The sequence below is a fragment of the Montipora foliosa genome, chromosome 10 (genome assembly GCF_036669935.1).
Source record: "Montipora foliosa isolate CH-2021 chromosome 10, ASM3666993v2, whole genome shotgun sequence".
NCBI lineage: Eukaryota > Metazoa > Cnidaria > Anthozoa > Scleractinia > Acroporidae > Montipora > Montipora foliosa.
The window spans coordinates 25545113-25562288 of NC_090878.1; the positions used below are offsets into that span (position 1 = coordinate 25545113).

At 39.1% G+C, this 17176-nt stretch overlaps 1 protein-coding gene across 1 annotated transcript; it reads right to left on the reverse strand.

Annotated features, from left to right (window-relative positions):
- Positions 1 to 7239: 7239 nt before the first annotated feature.
- On the reverse strand, positions 7240 to 11197 carry LOC137972683 (allatostatin-A receptor-like). Its single transcript, XM_068819412.1, has 2 exons — positions 10933 to 11197; positions 7240 to 8111 (listed from the first exon to the last, which is right to left on the reverse strand). Exons 1-2 carry the CDS (start codon positions 11195 to 11197, stop codon positions 7240 to 7242), a joined length of 1137 nt encoding a protein of 378 aa, XP_068675513.1.
- Between the last annotated feature and the right edge of the window lie 5979 nt (positions 11198 to 17176).

Here is a 17176-nt window from a genome sequence, read left to right on the forward strand (position 1 = left end):
TCCTTTTCCGTTCGCTTGCTGAGGATTTGCTTGTTTTCTTTTAAAACTCTTGCGATTCAAGAAAATGGCCCAACTGGTGAATTCGACAGTAAATTTCGCTAGAAAAACCGATTCACTAGTAGTAGTTAGACAGCGAAGAATATGACATAATTAAGCAATATCCGGGAAAACCAAAAGGCGGACAATTCCAAAACCTATTTTTTTCACTAATCCTACAGCCAGTAAGAATAAACAAGCCGGGAGCTCCGCTGTTAGGCCTGGCTAAATCTATATATTACAAATCTTTTATCACTTATGTTACATACTTTACTGCCTTTTTAGTGATCATGGTATTTTAAAACTATTTTTAATTGTGACAAACATATTTATGCTAATTTACTTGTACATTTTAACTCGCACTTGAAAATGACCTCCGGAAGGTCGAAAAGTCATAACTTTTTATCGTTAGTTTTTATCATGAAATCGTTTTCTAGAATGGTCTTACAATCTGTAAAATTCCAGAAATTTCTTTGATGTTACTCAGGAGTTTCCACAAATAGTAGACCTGTTAATGATTAATACACTATAAATAGCAACGGAACTTGCTGGATGCTTAGAGTAAAAGTATAAAAGCAGGCTTATACTATGGATGCGATACCTATGGTAAAGCTATAACCTTTGACCTTGCTATGTCCGGAGCTTAGAAGGGAAGAAAAATAATGCAGAGTTTTGTTGTAGTTTTGTCCATGAACAATGCGCAAGGTTCTAACTAAATACATAGTGTAATAAGACATAGAATGTCCATAGGTGAGTCCAACATGTATACAACAAGTCACGAAACGTCCAAAACTACAAAACACACTTAGACAGCTAATAATACAACATGTCACCTTTTAAGACGGTTTTAGAACCGAAGTACTAGCATGCAAAGTAACTCAACAAATAAATCTTTAAACTTCAACACAATGAGATCATCGTCGCCTTAGCAAACATATGAAGTTTCAATTACTTAAAGTTCATCTCAGTGTTCTGAGTTGTATACAAAGTCTGGGTTTATTGGTGGCTTGATTACCCGTCCAGACGGTGATCTTGTTAGTTGCATTGCTGAATCCGCTGGTTTAGCCCTGGCTGTTTTATCACTTGATTTTTTGTGCAATTCTTTTTCATGGCTGCTGGCAGGCGATGTTTGCTCCATGGTGCAAGGTGTGTCTTTTGAAGCTCTTGCTGAAATTGCTGGAGGATCAACTGGTGTTGGATCATGATTGTTGTAAATCTTACAGGGACCTGCGGCTGGGGTCGCTGTTGTGGAAGGATCGTGTGGCGCGGTTTGATATCACGCTTATTTCGCCCGAGCTGCCTGTCGCTCTTTTCGTTGATTATCCAGTATGAGTCTGGCGAGGTATCATTTGAATCAATGTACCCTTGTTTCCACTTATCTGAATTGTCATCGGTGAACCAGATAGGCTGATTAGGAAGATAAATGTTCTTGTCATGCTTCAACGGTTTCAGATGTGCTGAACGCTTGTCATTGAGGTCGGCCTTTTGCTGATCCGTCAGTGGAGTTGGCTTCATGGACATGCTGAGACGGGTGTTGATTGGTCTAGTGTAGGACAGTTCAGCAGGTGACGGTAATGTGTCACTTATTGGAGTATCAAGGTATGTTATCAGAGCTTTTGTTATGTCAGTGTCATCTGCGCTCTTCTTTAGAATCTGTTCGACTGTAGCGATTGCCCTTTCCGCTCGATCATTACTCTGATGATGGTATGGACTGGATGTTACATGGTCGCAAAAGCGTCGAAACTTTTCAGATTTGAAGCATGGGCCATTGTCAGAAATGATTCTTTCAGGCAGCCCAAACTTCCTGAAGATGTTGTTTAGTGCTTTAGTAACAGCTTCAGTTGTCTCGCTGGAAAGGGTGTCATAAGTGAGAAAACCAGAATAGTAGCCGACTGTTACCAAGGCTCGTTGGCACTGGAATTGCGACACATCCACGCCCAGTAACTCCAATGGACGAGTTGCTGAGATCTGTCATTCTGGAGTTCTAGGCTTCTTGTTGCCATGACGTTGGCATTCATCGCACTTTTGGACCACATCGCTGATGTCATCTTGTAACTTATACACAGTGCGTCTTGCACGTAGGAGCGTTGAAGTGAGACCTTGATGTGCATCATGTAGGCGGGTGAGTGTTCCAGGTCTCAAGCTTGCAGGAACTCTGCTACCTTTCATGACAAGTCCGTTCGGGATGGTCAACTCATCTCGGAAGCGCCAATAGGGATGCAGATTATCTGCAAGATCTTGCATGCTATCTGGCCATCCAGTAATGACAAGGTCAGTCAGTGAGGCTAAAGTGGGGTCTGCCTTCGTCTCCTCTTGTAGGAATTTAAGATGTGTTGGCCCCACCTTCAGGACTCGTGCAATTTTGATGTCTAAACCAGGGATCTCTTTGGCTGTTCCCGGTTTAACGAGCCGAGATAAAGTGTCAGCAAGTAACACACTCTTGGACCCAACATACTTCACTTGGGTGTCATATTTGGAGAGACGCAACAGCATTCTTTGCAATCTGGGTGGTGCCAGGCTAACTGGTTTCTGAAAGGGGCTTGTGATCTGTGTGCACGGTGATTTTTCGCGTAAATGTGTATCTATGTAGCTTCTCGCAAGCAAATAGGATAACCAACAGTTCCCGTTCTATGTTGGTGTAACTAGTTTCAGCAGGTGTGATTGCCTTTCCGAGAAACGCACGGGTTTGCCGTCTTGGATCAGGACTGCACCAATTCCCTTCAAAGAGGCATCAGTCTCGATAATGGCTGCCTTGTTTGGGTCATAGTGAATAAGCCCATTGCACTGGTAATGACGTTCTTGATGGTGTTCAGTTCCTTTTGCATATAACTGGTCCATACAAAGTGGCGGTCACGTTTCACCAAGCTACGCATGAGATGGGTCTTCTTTGTCAAATTGGGGATGAATGTAGACATAAAGTTCACAGTTCCCAGCAAGCTTTGTAACTCTTGCTTATCGGTTGGCGCAGAAGTGTTGTGATGGCTTTCACTTTCTTTGGACATGGCTGGACACCTTGTGGATTGATGATACGTCCAATACACACTGACAATGGACGGGAATTTAAGAATTCTCTGAGGTCCCAATTCTGCAAGAACAACGGCATCGCTCAACTTCATGGAGCTCCCAGAAAACCATCAACTCAAGGTTTGGTAGAAAGGAACAATCAAACAGTAAAGCAAAACATCAGAAATATCTTAAAAGAAAAGAAACAAAGTCCAAATCATTGGTGTCAGGTACTAGGGGAAGCTGCTTACAAAAAGAACATTGTGGAACATGAAGCGACAAAACAAACACCCTATGAATTGGTATTTGGCATACCACCATGGAAAGAAACCAAAACTACCCCAGATAAGAAAAATGATCAACATTCTACGATGGAAGAAGAAGAAGAAGAAGAAGAAGAAGAAGAAGAAGAAGAAGAAGAATGTGAAGATGTGGATGCAGAACCTGCACCTAAACGTACTTGTCATTCACTTATCAAGTCAACAAAGGAGATAAGGACATCTCAACAGGAAAAAGCAAGAAACACACAAAGGAAATACAACAATAAAATGACAACAAGCAAACCCAATGCTATTTCATTCCAAGTCAACAACTTTGTCAAAATAAAAATGGATAAAGTGGACAAAAGTCCATTACATCCGAACACTCTTCTTGGTAAAGTAATTGAAAAAGAACATGGATTTATGAAAGTTGTAACCAAATTTGGAATTATTGACACTTGGATTGGACCAAACGGACTACAAATTACTGAAGACACGAATGTGTCATTAGACACAACTAAAACAATAAGTTTCACTGCCGCGTGCAAATTAGCACTTGACCAGTGACACATGTACAAGAGGTGCAAAAACAAGGAAATGACTTCTCATTGTTCAACTACATACAAGTAATGACTGTTTAATAACGGTTACAAACTTTGTGACCTACCAGAAAAAAAAACTTTGAATTTGATTTTTCAAATACTTATAGCCACAAAGGGGTTTTCTGATGAACTACATTTGTACAAGTAACTGTACATCATTCAATAATCTACGCTATTAAAAGTCAATTTTTGGATGTCTTTTTCCTTCCAAAACCCAGAAAAATAAAAATAAAATGAAGTCACATGAAGGAAATTCTTATTAAACAAGGTTTTTTTTTTCTGCTGTTCTGAGATAAAATTGGTTATCATGCACCGTATGCCTAACCCCAACTTTAATGCTAACCATTTAAAATCAGTGCTTAGACTTAATAACAACCAAGGGCGTTTTTACAGACTAGCTCATTAAAAACGTACGCTAACCACATCCCCTTACCTCCAGCACCGATTTACTTACCGATATACACGTACTTGCTAACAATTGATGGACTTTTTGTTGATGTTTCCTACATTCAATACACCGTGACAGCTACAGTTTTCTGTTAAGAAGATTACAACAGTATGGGCTTTCCAGCACACGAAGTCTAACCACCCAAGATGGATGCCATGTTTATTATACACAAACACTTTATTCACAAAAACTTTATTTATCGAGGGTGAAATACATTATTACCGGTTACCCGGTAGTTTACATAATGCCTCCCCCCCACCCCCCTCCCCCTTTACAAAAAAAAAACACCTACTTATAGTTAAAAATTGATAAAATTATGCTTAAAAGGTCCAACTAATCTTAAAATGCTCCAGTCTAGTGAGGAGTTTTCCGTAATTAAATTACTCTGTGGCGTTATCCTAAAATTTGAGTGGGAAATTATGTTTCTGTATGAGTTACCTAGATTATTCCATAGACGACATGCACTTGAGTGGAAAGTTCTAAGCCCAGAATTTCGTTTACAAGATGGTGTTGAAACGTCATTAGAGACAGCAGATCTATCCATGCGTAGACCTGACATATTTAAAATATGAACTGAAATATTCAGGACAATAACCTTGGCTAACCTTGTGTGGCATAAAGAGTTTTCTAACGCGTACAATGTCATCTATAGGTAGCCAACCTAATTTATCAAAAAGTTCAACAGAGCTGTCATTGATAGTGGCATCCAATATCGATCTCAGACATCGTTTATGTACTAACTTGTAACAACCTTTGAGGGTTTTCAACAGAACAGTTACTCCAAACAATATAACAGTACTCAAGAATTGGCTTAATGAGAGCATTAAATAACATTTTTTTTACATCCAATAGTTAAATAGACTTTTGTCCTCTTAAGGAGGCATATCCTAGAATTCAACTTTCTTTATAAGAAAGTCAATGTGTAGGTCCCAAGAAAGATAAGGATCAATTATAACACCAAGCAGTTTTTCTCCAACTGTTTCCTCAAGCCTTACCTTGTCAATGGAAAGCTCTCTTATACACACCAAAGCATGCTGGGGCTTAAAACGCGGGGGGTATAATGTAACATCCCCTTTTTCCAAAAGAAAAATAATAATATCATAACAGAGTACCTCAATATGAACAGGCTCGCATGAAAGTTCAAAGTTTGAATTTTTGAAAACAAACTTTCATGGTCCCACCTAAGAGCTTTCCATAACGAAGACTTTTGTCTTTTTTTTTTTCTCTTGGAAGTTGATTGATTTTCCAAAATGCTCATGCGAGATTTAGTCTACTCTTCTAAAAGAAAGAAAATGTTTTGGCCAGTTTAGATAACATGGCTTCTGATTACGAACTAAAACCAATCAAATAATGTGAAATAATACCCCAGTGATTGTCATTATCTCTCAGATATTAATACTGACAGAATTCGGTGGCTGGAGTCCGTACATTTTCTCCTAGAAAATTCAATGTATTTCTTCTACCAAGCGTTCCGATGATATTCGGAGGTCTAAGAAAAGTTAGGCTACTTACAGTCTCTCAAAAAAATGGGTACACTGAAAGAGGATCCGCTAAAGACATTTGACGTGAATTCGACATTCAACATTCGACATTCGACATTCAACATCTGAACACATCTTTCCTCTGATAAACGCGTTAGAAAAACACACTCTTTTGCCGGGACCGCCCATGGGGTGTAAGGGTGAGGGGCTACTTTTTCGGATGGTTTTTTTTTAGTTACCCAGATCTGAAATCTTTAATGCCTTAATGAAGGACAGGGAATTTACCTGTTTAGATGACATTTTAGTCAAGATCAAGAAGTTTTCTAAGGCTAAAGAAAGGATGATTAGGGAAATCATAACCGTATGTACACTTTTTCTTGTAAATCCAGCAACCAGTGCAACAGGCGAGAAATCCTTTTTACTGCCCGAAGACTGAAAACGTGGCTACACTCGACGACGACACAAACAAGGTTTAGTAATCTGACAATACTGAACACCCACAAACAGAGAACAGACAAACTTTGTCTTGTAGCTGTTGACAATGTGTTTGTAGCTCTTAACGACAATGGGAAAGGCAACTTTGGAGCCTTCAGAAAATCCGACTTAAAAATGACTGGGTGACACCCAACCGTTGCGTGTGTTGTCTATTCATTTAAATTTTGGTCTAACGTGGGGGTCAGGTTGTAACTTGTTTTAAGTGCCGATGTAAATAATTCAAAATTTATATTTTACTATTGACAGTTTTAGATTCATTTATAGCCCTTTCAGAAGACATAAATTTGAGATTTTCCCAGAGAAGCATGCCCCACGACCCCCCTAGTTTGCTCACGCTTACGCGTTCGCATTAGCACCCCCTCCCCCACCCCCCACCCCCACCCCACTTGAAAATCCGCTCAGCGGCCCTGTTTTGAATCTTCAAACTGTAATCAAGTGTAAGATCACATTTTAACGACATTTACAAAAAGAACTTGCTTATACATAGAAATGAGTGAAGACTATCAGTTTGCACACGAAACTACATTTGATAGTGCTGAAAACACCAAATGGTAATTACAATAAATAAGGTATTTTACGACAACTAATCTAACAAACACAAAAAGTAGGTCAGTAAAACAAGGCCATACGTATTGCACAAGCGACAATTCGTAAAATTGAAAAAAAATCTCTATTTAGGTTATTATAACTGATAAATCTAGTCTTTTTCCGTTGGAATAAAATGAAATGATAATATAACGATAACCCATTAGTATAATCATCATTTTACAAACTACTGCTTGAAACTTGCCCAGATTTTCCTAGAGGAAGTTTTCATTTAGTGCTCCAGTGCTAGAAGATTAGACTCTTAAATAAAGTTCCTTTTTTTAAATCTGCCATCGACGTTGACCACAATCACCAGTACCCTGGTTTCTTTATTGCGAATGAATGGTTGACCCTGTTTGCATTTCACCCTCATTTTCGCTTGTAAAGCCAGAGTTTAAGTAGCGAAAGCCTACTAAAGTAATAATGGAACCAGTGTCTTTCAACCGCTCACTAATGGCAATGGTGTTCTCTTCACGTTGTCTCTTTAAGTGACTAAAGCACAGCAAGTATCGTGTCATCGCCTTTTTGTAATCTCCGTTTGTAAAGCAACACAGCCATGGATTTATGCAGGAGTTGAACATGGCGAAAACCATGGTGAAATAACTTAGTGGTGTTCTAACTGTTGTTATACCGAAAGCAAACAGAGTGTAGAAGATTTGATTTGGAAGCCAACAAAATGTCAAAAGAAATGACACCAGAGCACACATTCTCGTGAGCTTTTTTCGAGTGCTACGAAATCTCTCATTCTGACCTGCAAGGGAGTTCCTAAGGACTCTAGCGACATGAAAGAAAGAAAGCCATATTATCACTGTAGGTATGTAGAAAGTGGCTACTGTGTGTGCAGGAATAAAGATTTCCTTTGGGAAAGGCGTTTCGCTCCATAGGCATCTTGAGGTCATTTTGTCGAGTCGACCATAGATGAGTTTTTCAACATTGGTGAGAGCACTAAGGAGCCAAATTACTGCAATGTAACGGTAAATTCGCTTCCTTGAAAAATTCATTTTGTAGCTTATAGGTTTGATAACCGAGTACCATCGCTCAAGCGCTAAGGCCACTATTGTTAGTACGGACACTTTTCCAAACGTGAACACAAAAAAGTGAGTGTTGATGATGCGGCAGAACATTTCACCAGCAATGCCTTGAGGAACTGGGTAGGAGTTTAAATCGATGACGTAACCCGGTGTAGCAACCATAAATACACCTGAAAAAGTAAAATAAACAAAAAGAGGATTTTCTTCTACAATCTGTTTCGGGTCATTGAGTTTCTTTTCGGCTCGTTAAACGTCTCACCATAAACCAGAAAAGATACTTGCAAACGTATCCGATATGTGATGACTCACTCTCAATATTAAATCGGAGCCTCTCTATCGTCCCTCCTTCGACGAAAACAGGGGCCTATTCAATAAAAAAGTTACACGTGTGGTTACACGTGTAAGTTGAACCCTTGTTCTTACAGGGGTCAGAGATGGCGCAGTAGTGACACCTTTGGGGTCAGGGATGGCACAGTGGTGAGAGCACTCGGCCCCCACTAATATGTGGCCCGCGTTTGATTCTAGACTCGGCGTCATATGTGGGTTGAGTTTGTGGTTCTATACTCTGCACTGAGAGGTTTTACCCGGGTACTCCGGTTTCTCCTCTCCTCAAAAACCAACATTTAACTTGATTTGCGTTAATTGTTAATTTCAGTTTACAGTGTCCCCAATTAGTGCTCCAGGGCTAGGACGACTAGACACTTAATAAATAAAGTTCCTTTTACATGTGCACACAAATATGAGTTCGATAAAAATCGTTACATGTCGTTTTTACAAGACTCCAACTTGCAATTACAGGTGCCGTATCGCTACACCTGTAAAAATTGGTACGTGCTCAATTGAACAAAAGTTTTACAGGGTCCGACTTGTATCTTTACAAACGTCCAACTTGTTAAGTGCAAGTACAAGTCATAAGTTACCTGTAAGCTCAAATTTCGACTTGTAGGAAGGGACGGTCTTTCGGAATTTTAATATGTTCTGGTCAAGCGAAGACGAACACGAAGAACTATTGCGACACCGACTTATTCGGCAGCCTAGAAATTTTGAAGAAAGACGGTTGCTACCGGACTAAAATGACGGAGAACAACTGGACCATTGATATTTCGATTTGGCCTTGCTAATCAGGCATTATGTTCGCTTTGTTCTTTTGTTTCATGGCCATTAATTATTTCTGATCCGGTATATAAAGACCAGATCAAATCCACGTGAGTTTCGGGAGAAATATCGCCTTTCTGCCAAAGCATTCAAGTATTCATGCACCACAAATGGAATTAAAAAAAAAAATTCTTGCACTACTGTAAGAAAGAAGACAAAAGTTATTTTATCATCCAGATAACTTTACAAAATTCCAGCTAACCTAAAACCATTTTTCCCTTGCTCCCTTTTAAACCCTGGATTTGGTGATGCTGCAGAATTATTGCTTCATATAAGCAATGTATTACAAGCGACAGATCAAGAAATCAAGTGTCGTTTTCGGCCAGCCTGTGGTTAGGAAAGTCGGGTCTTCCTGTTTTTTCTTTCCAGTTTCTTTTCGGTCAGAAATGAAAATGGCTAACCTAGTTTTCATATATGCTTTGACAAAGTCTCGAGGGAAATTTTGAAGAAATTTGCTTTTTGAGCGTTGAAAATTTATTCCAGTCTCCAAATATAGTATAAAGTACACATTTTCCATAAGGTAGTCTTTAAGGGTTAAGGAAAAACGACACTTAACGTTTATAGGGACATTGCTTGATATGACAAGCAGTATAAATTATCTTCTATTTTAATAAATACAATCAATTTTCAATGTTATAATAAATAGCTTATATTTGATTATTATAATTATTCTTAGAGCTATTTTCACATATATAAAAACCATGATCCACTACTAATACTTTCACACTTGTTTTGGAGATTTCAGAGCACTTTTAAATTGTAATTCATTGATGATTCTAGCAGCATTTACTATACTATGAGCATTTCTGAACTGCTTTTTGCTATTTTTGGCTGTTTTTAACTAACAATCAAAACATTTACACATTTGCTTGATGTGCATCACTATGTAATTAATATGAGTCACAATATTTTAATGACTTCATATGACATGAGTCCGAAAACATAGCCATACAAAAATACTTTTGTATAGCTTATTAAATTTTAAGGCTTTGCAGCTCGATATCAGGACTATTACTGCAATAGCCACAATGTAAATGTAAAGACATTTTTACAAAAACTTGGATCTACTCTTTTTGAGGAAACAGGTTTCTAGAAAAAAAATTCTTGCTGACCAGAAATCTGCCCTCTCCCACAAAAGTTAAATGGTCGGCCCCTTAAGTTCAAGATTTATAGCCACTTGAAGACTCGAGAATTTTCATACCTTTTGTTCAGAAGCGAGAAGCTTTTACCCTCCATTGAAATTTTCCATAGGAAAGAGCCGAAAAAGGAGGTGAGATTTTTACAGTTATTGATGGAAGATCAAATAAGAAAGGATGAAAATTTTCGGACTTTAAAATTACAGGCATTTGAAAACTCAAAAAAAATACTTCTATGGTAAAAGACATTGAAGTATTGCCGGAAGGCAAAGCGTCCTTTTCCCGTACAAATCCTTATATTAAATTTCTTTCACTGCACCGATAACAACACCTGTTCAACGGATAAAGGCACTGGTAGCATATTCTGAACTTCTCTTTTCATTTCTCGAAATATGATATGATAAAAGCGGCTGAATCATCATGTCTGCGAAAACGAGGTCCCTTAACAACTTGCTGCAAATGGCTAGTTGGTCCCACTGATTTTTGCTTTCTTTTGCCCTTCATTTTTTCACGTTGTTGTAAATGCCATGCACATTCTTGTACAAAGTAGATTATTATTTTTTTTAATTTTAACCCCAAGGTCGATCCCGGCTTCGCGTTTTGGCTAATACTTGAACAGATACAGAATCTATGTATTTTCCAAATAATTTCTTGAAGTGTAGCTGGTTTAGCGTGCCGCGCTTTTATTTTCATAACTTACCTGTTAACATATCCGTAACAGCCAAAGTGAATATAAGAAGTTGGTAAGGTGATTTTAAAAGACGTTGACGATGACCAATGATCACAGCGCAAAACATACCATTTCCAGCAAATGCCAGAAAGGCAATTAGAGTAAAAATTATTGAATAGATGAGAGGCCTGGTCGAATTCTGATGCGTTGTTTCACTCTCTGGTTGGTCGTTAATCGACAAATTTGCGTGGTAATCCGAGTTGTTCATGATCATGCGGGTGTTCGGCAGTACCATTACAGTCAAGACAGCTCTTCTTGCCTGTCCGTGACGAGTAGATACAATTCAGAGCTCGCATGTTTTTATAGATCAATTTGGGCTATTTCCATTTTAAGAGTTTGTTTTCTATTTCCTGGCAAGCAGCCGACGATGAATTAAAGCAATTAAGAAAGTTAATCTCTCTATTCAGGGAGAATTTTCTTTGAACATATTTTTTCCGATTAAGAGACTGCGGCTAACCATAATGTAATTTCAAATGGGGGAGATTGTGAGAAAATAAAAGCGACACCAGATGTCGCGTAACAATAGAGCAAAATAAGCGATGGATGAGGACAAGTTGAAAAATACAAAACAACCTTGCCGACTGACGAAAAGCTACTGAATCATTTCCGTTTCACTAACGTCATAGGCTTAAAAGTTTTTTTCGCTGAAACAACCCAAGGACGTTTCTTCATTGGCGTTCCAAAAAAGGTCTATTGACTACTGGGGATTGGATGTATTTTCAGCTCCATTTCAAGGTGCAACTGAATTGTTCCTCGGGCAATTTATATGAAAAAAAGACGTAAGCATGGGTGCGTTGTTCATTGATCAGTTCTTTTGGGTTTCCTCTGCTCTTAAAAACAGATCTTGTGGAACATTACATCTAGATCAAAGTGAAGTAATTAACACATCGGAAGGTGAAAGTGCCATTGAGAATTCCGCTATTCACACTTACGGCCTAATGACGCTTGCAAGCCCAAGTCCTTAATCATCCAGGGTAATTGAGAATCTCTTCCTCATAGACACTTACTTCTCTCCACTTACCTTTCTGTCAGCGATGATTGATTTCCTAGTTCATTGTATAATTTCATTTAGTCATGGTGTCTCGGTTGGATACAGATCTAGAGGTCACCAACTATATCTCTTAATCCAAGAAAAGTTTAAAAGTATACAGTTCTTTAAGTAGTTCCATTAAACGTTTAAACGTAAGCCAAAGGTCACTTACTGGCCTTGAAAAGGAGGCATTCTGTCTTTCTGAAGAGGGTATTTAAGTTTATTTTAACATTTGCATTCAATATGGATTTCTTAGCACAAATAATATAAAAATGAGGCTTTTTTGTCCGGCTAACTAGTTCAGAAAATCCTGCCGATAAAATTGCTTTCCTTCCAATTTCTTGCATCAGAGGCTCATGTTAAATCGGTGCTCTCGGCCACCTTGTATTTCATCATGATTCATTCCTATTATGCACGGTTATCAGCAGCTAAAAATCCCGTTTAACAGATATGATCTGTATCAGCAGGAGTGGAGCAAAAAATGTATGATCGTTATCCCCTGTAAGTTTAAAGCGCCCCTTAAACGTGAGTCCAATCAAATGCAATTGTTGATGATCAAGGTATAAATCACTCATGGGAAGGATTGGAACTAGTTGCTTCAGTTGGTCTATTAATTTAGTATCCTGCAAGCAGGCTCTCAGTGTTTCAATGGCACGAGGTCGAAATATGGGGGCTTGGGTACTAGTTTCGGAAGGAAAAAAACTAGTAACCAAGTCCCGTACGCCATTTTCAACGGAAGAGCCCGCTTGCAGACCTAGATAAAACAAACTATTAACTCCCCATGAATTCTAGTAGCTCATTTGGATAAAGCATCCGACCCGCGGATTTACGGAGGTATCATTGCCTACTGACTGTGATCTCTCAGTTGCCTTTTAACTTGACGCCAAGGCACTAGTTTCCCATGAACCGAATCACTTTTTATTAAAGCTGAGGAGATGAATGTTAATGCTATCGAGGACTCACGCTGTGAAACTGAAATGAAATTCCGGGGGGTCTAGCTGCACTGAGGACAAAACTGTTTGTCTAGCCAAAAAATCTGTCAACACATCACTTTTATCAGCGCGGATGGTTTGTCCTTCAAGGACAGAATATTTTGACTAGGACAAATTTACACTTGACAACTTCTGTTTTTTCTGTTTAATTTTTTCCAGTGTTGACAGGCTGTAAACAAGCAGTGCGAATGCGCCAGGGCAAATAGTTTTGTCGATCCGGACAAATTCATCGCGCACCGGTGGCTCAGTTGGTTGAGCACCGGGCTGTCACGCGGGAGGTCGTGAGTTCAACTCCGGCCGGACCAACACTCAGGGTCTTTAAATAACTGAGGAAGGAAGTGCTGCCTTTGTAATTTCATCTGCAAATGGTTAGACTCTCTAGTCTTCTCGGGTAAGGACGATAAGCCGTACGTCCCGTCTCACAACCGTTCAATGTTCATAATCCTGTGGGACGTAAAAGAACCGGCACACTTGTCGCAAAGAGTAGGGCAAGTAGTTCCCGGTGTTGTGGTCTGTCTTCTGTGATGTATCATGGTTGGGAAGGTAAATGCTCGGAGAAATTAGCTACACCAAGCTACTCTAAAAATCCGAGGGTGAATAAAGATATATGATATGATGATGATTTGAATTGGCCCAATTCAAAAGAGGGTTCGTCCTCAGTGCGGATCGACCCATAATATCAATATTTTGCTGATAAATTAAATCTGATAATTTCCAATGAAAAATATTAATGGTTTCTCATCTCGATAATCTACATTTAAAAGAGAATTCGAAGGCATGGAATTAAACAAAATAAGAAAAATGTTTGTCCACGTTCTTCGACTCCGAGAAGTGAAAAGAAGGCATTTTTTCCAAGAAAACTAGCTTGTCGTTGCAAACGGCTTTCGACGATTATCACCCGATAAAGAAAGTCACTTCCGCACTACCAAAAAATCTCGATCGGAAATTCGCTTCTCACCCAAATAATTATGTTCAAACAATTCACCTTAGGTTCAGTGAATATTGTTAAGTACGATTTTTATTCACTAGTTGAGTAGAATCAGAAAACGAACGAGTGAGCGCAGCGAACGAGTGAGTTTTCTGATACGAAACAACAAGTGAGTAAAAATCGTACAAAGCATTTTCCATGCTGTAATGTGTTTATTTCATAGGTACTAAGATTGTTTTCGTGGTAGTGTTTGATAGACAAATTTATTTTGCACAAATGGAGTGGGGCGATGAAAGCAATAATCACCCAACTGATAATTTACAACACTTACTGTGTTTCAGATATTCCAAAGCAGTCCAAAGTAAAGCCAGTGTTTTTAGTACGTCGCTTGTCAAAGCTACCGGCCCTTTGGGTTTATTTCCCTTTCCTTGCTTCTTTAGTTGTTTTTGTTTGGACTAAAAAACCTCTCTGGTTTTCTCAAATACCAGGTCCTTTGTTATGCTTGCGGAATAGCCCTTTTTTTTCAGTTGTCGTTCCAAGCTAGCCTCTAAACTTCGAAGGAAAGTCGGCTCGTATTCATTGCCATCTTTAGTGCGGACAGAGATGATAAATTGTTGATGTATTCAGTATTCATTCAGCTCAACCGATGAATAACTTCCATTTTCCTGTCCCCTTCGTTTTCAAAAGTCGTTCAAAGCAATCGTACATCTCATTCAGTTTTTTGAGCGGCATTTCTGATTGGCTACAATTAGAAACAGTACGAATTTTATTCGCTATGATTTTCGTGGATAAATTCCAGTACCTATGAAATATAGCATTTTCCTTAAGCATTCTGAGGCCAGTTCCAAACGCCGCTCAAATCATGTGCCGAACCTACCTCAACAGAGTTTTACTTCGCCGCAACGACCGATTCAAACGTCGTACCTGTGGGTTGCACCAAACTAACGACCAGATAAGGGCCTGGGTAAGGGTATAACCTCTCAGCTTAGGAAGCTTATAAATTGTCTTAATTTACGCGTTTCGTTCTGCACATGACCAGAACGCCGTATGAATCAGCTGTCGCATAATGCCACAGAACGTGTTGAACTTAACGTTGTTTGTCGCTCTAAACCTAACCTGCCGAACCAAATTGATACAAAAGCTGCTCTTCTACCGTACTTAACTAAGACGTTAGGTTCGGCTCATTTGGAACGGGCCTGAAGCAAATTGTATTTGTTATAACCGTCGATACCCCAGAAATCGTGCCTGGCGTTATCTCCTGCAGGAAGTTACATCATTTTGATGACCAAGTTTTTACCTGCAAAAAATACATTCATTCATAGTTATTGTGGCTAGAATATAGCTAATTTCATCTGAAAATATTGAGAAAATAGTCTTAGATTTTTGTGCTGTCAAATTGTAAATTCCATACTCAGGTTTTTGTCTTATGGTCAGTCAGCTTAGTCCGATTAAAGATTTTTAATCTTAAAATCAAATATCAGCCGAATACAGCTGCTTAACAGTTTACTGCAAACGCACTGAAGCCTAGCGGAGATCACCTGAAAGAACTGGCAAAAGATGGTTCAAATGTTGGGCAATATGCATCGTGAGAGCTGTCAGAGGCTTTAAATACATGTATTTGTTATTCTCCTTCTTTGAAACAAAAATCCAGATGTCTCTTACAGCTGGAAAATTTTTGATTCCATAAAAATTAATTTTGCCGCACTTTTCTAAACTCTACGTGAGGGGAGACTATTACAGCATCAACCCTACTTGTCAGAAATGAGTGGATCTGAGTCTATGGTATTCCGCGAAATGACACGAAACGAAACACAGTGCAAGAGTCAATGATCGGCCCGGCACTAACAATTATTGTCCTCGCCAGATCCCTCAGTGTTTCGCAAAATACCAATAGCGATCGATTGCAAGGATCGCAAATTATTTTCATAAGCGCTCTGCCTTCGAAAATTACCTTGTTAGGTAAACGAAATACTGTCTTACAGATGCGACAAAAGCTTGTTCTCTGTAACTATTTTTAATCAGCGTTCTGACCTCGAAAGTGAAGATGAGCTACTTACTTCCAATAAAATATTGTTTTCTCAGCTTCAGAAATGATACCAGTTTATTTTTCTTTATTCATCAGTATATTTCGTTTTTTGGATATTTACTTTTATCTATTTCCTATTTTTTCCCATTTTTGTAATGAAATTATTAAATCAAGTGAAGCAATGATCCTCGCAGTTATGAACGCAGTTTTTTTGAAATTGCGTAGAGAAGCCTGAAAATTTAAGGACTTCAACGGGGTTTGAACTGGTGACCTCGCTTCATAGCTCAGTTGGTTAGAGCGTCGCACCGGTATCGCGAGGTCACGGACTCAAACCCCGTTGAAGTCCTTAATTTTTCAGGCTTCTCTACGCAATTGCAAAAAAATTGCGTTCATAATTGCGAGGATCATAGCTTCACTTGATTTCATGTCCGCAGTTCAATATATGATCCAATTTCATATATCATTTCATCGTTGAAATTATTATATGTTTCCTTTCTCGCTGGATCCTTTTCTCCACCGTAAAAACGATTGGTTAGTATGAGGATGAAAGCAAAATCAGCACTTTGTCCTTGCAATTGCTGTAGAAAAAGTGACAAAATTGTTGTCTACTAGTACGTATGTATGCATTACAAGCCTTGTTTTGTCGATTATCCATCGACCGCTATTGGTATTGTGCGTTCCGTTTCGCGGAACACCGTGAGCCTCTCTGTAGCAACTTGAGATAAAACTAGACCCTCCGTGAGGGTACACTGGGTTGCCTGTGGTACGTGCACCGTTTCAAACATTTTTTTTCAAGTTGGGGGGTCATTAAGAAGTCATACCAGACGAGGCCCTTTGGCTCACAGGTCCTTACACGTTCGTACGACGAAACAGATCTGTCCTTGCGTAATATGTAGCTCTAACAGTGCACGATATTATTTTGGTATTGTCTATCATTGTAGTGCCATGGTAGAAGTCTCGGGTAAATAGTCTGAGAAGACATCTGGTTACTAGCAAAGTACTGAACCCAGAAAGATTGAAGAAAATAAATGGGAAGTGAGAAACATTGGCTTCTGGGCTGACATGTTGATAAACTTCTTTTCACCACAAGTTTAAGCGTGCCCTCTGAGCATCTGACAGCTTTGTAATACCGAAGTTCACTAAACTTAATCCTTGTTCGGCGGGGTTAGTGTTTGGATGGAAGACCAAAATAATATACCCCTCATAAAACAGAAGCATCGGACCGAAAATGCTATTAA

Coding starts and splice junctions, on each gene's coding strand:
- LOC137972683 (XM_068819412.1), bottom strand. CDS start 11,197: ATGGTACTGCCGAACACCCGCATGATCATGAACAACTCGGATTACCAC. Junction 8,112..10,932: donor TGTTACGGATATGTTAACAG/GTAAGTTATGAA, acceptor TTACTTTTTCAG/GTGTATTTATGGTTGCTACA.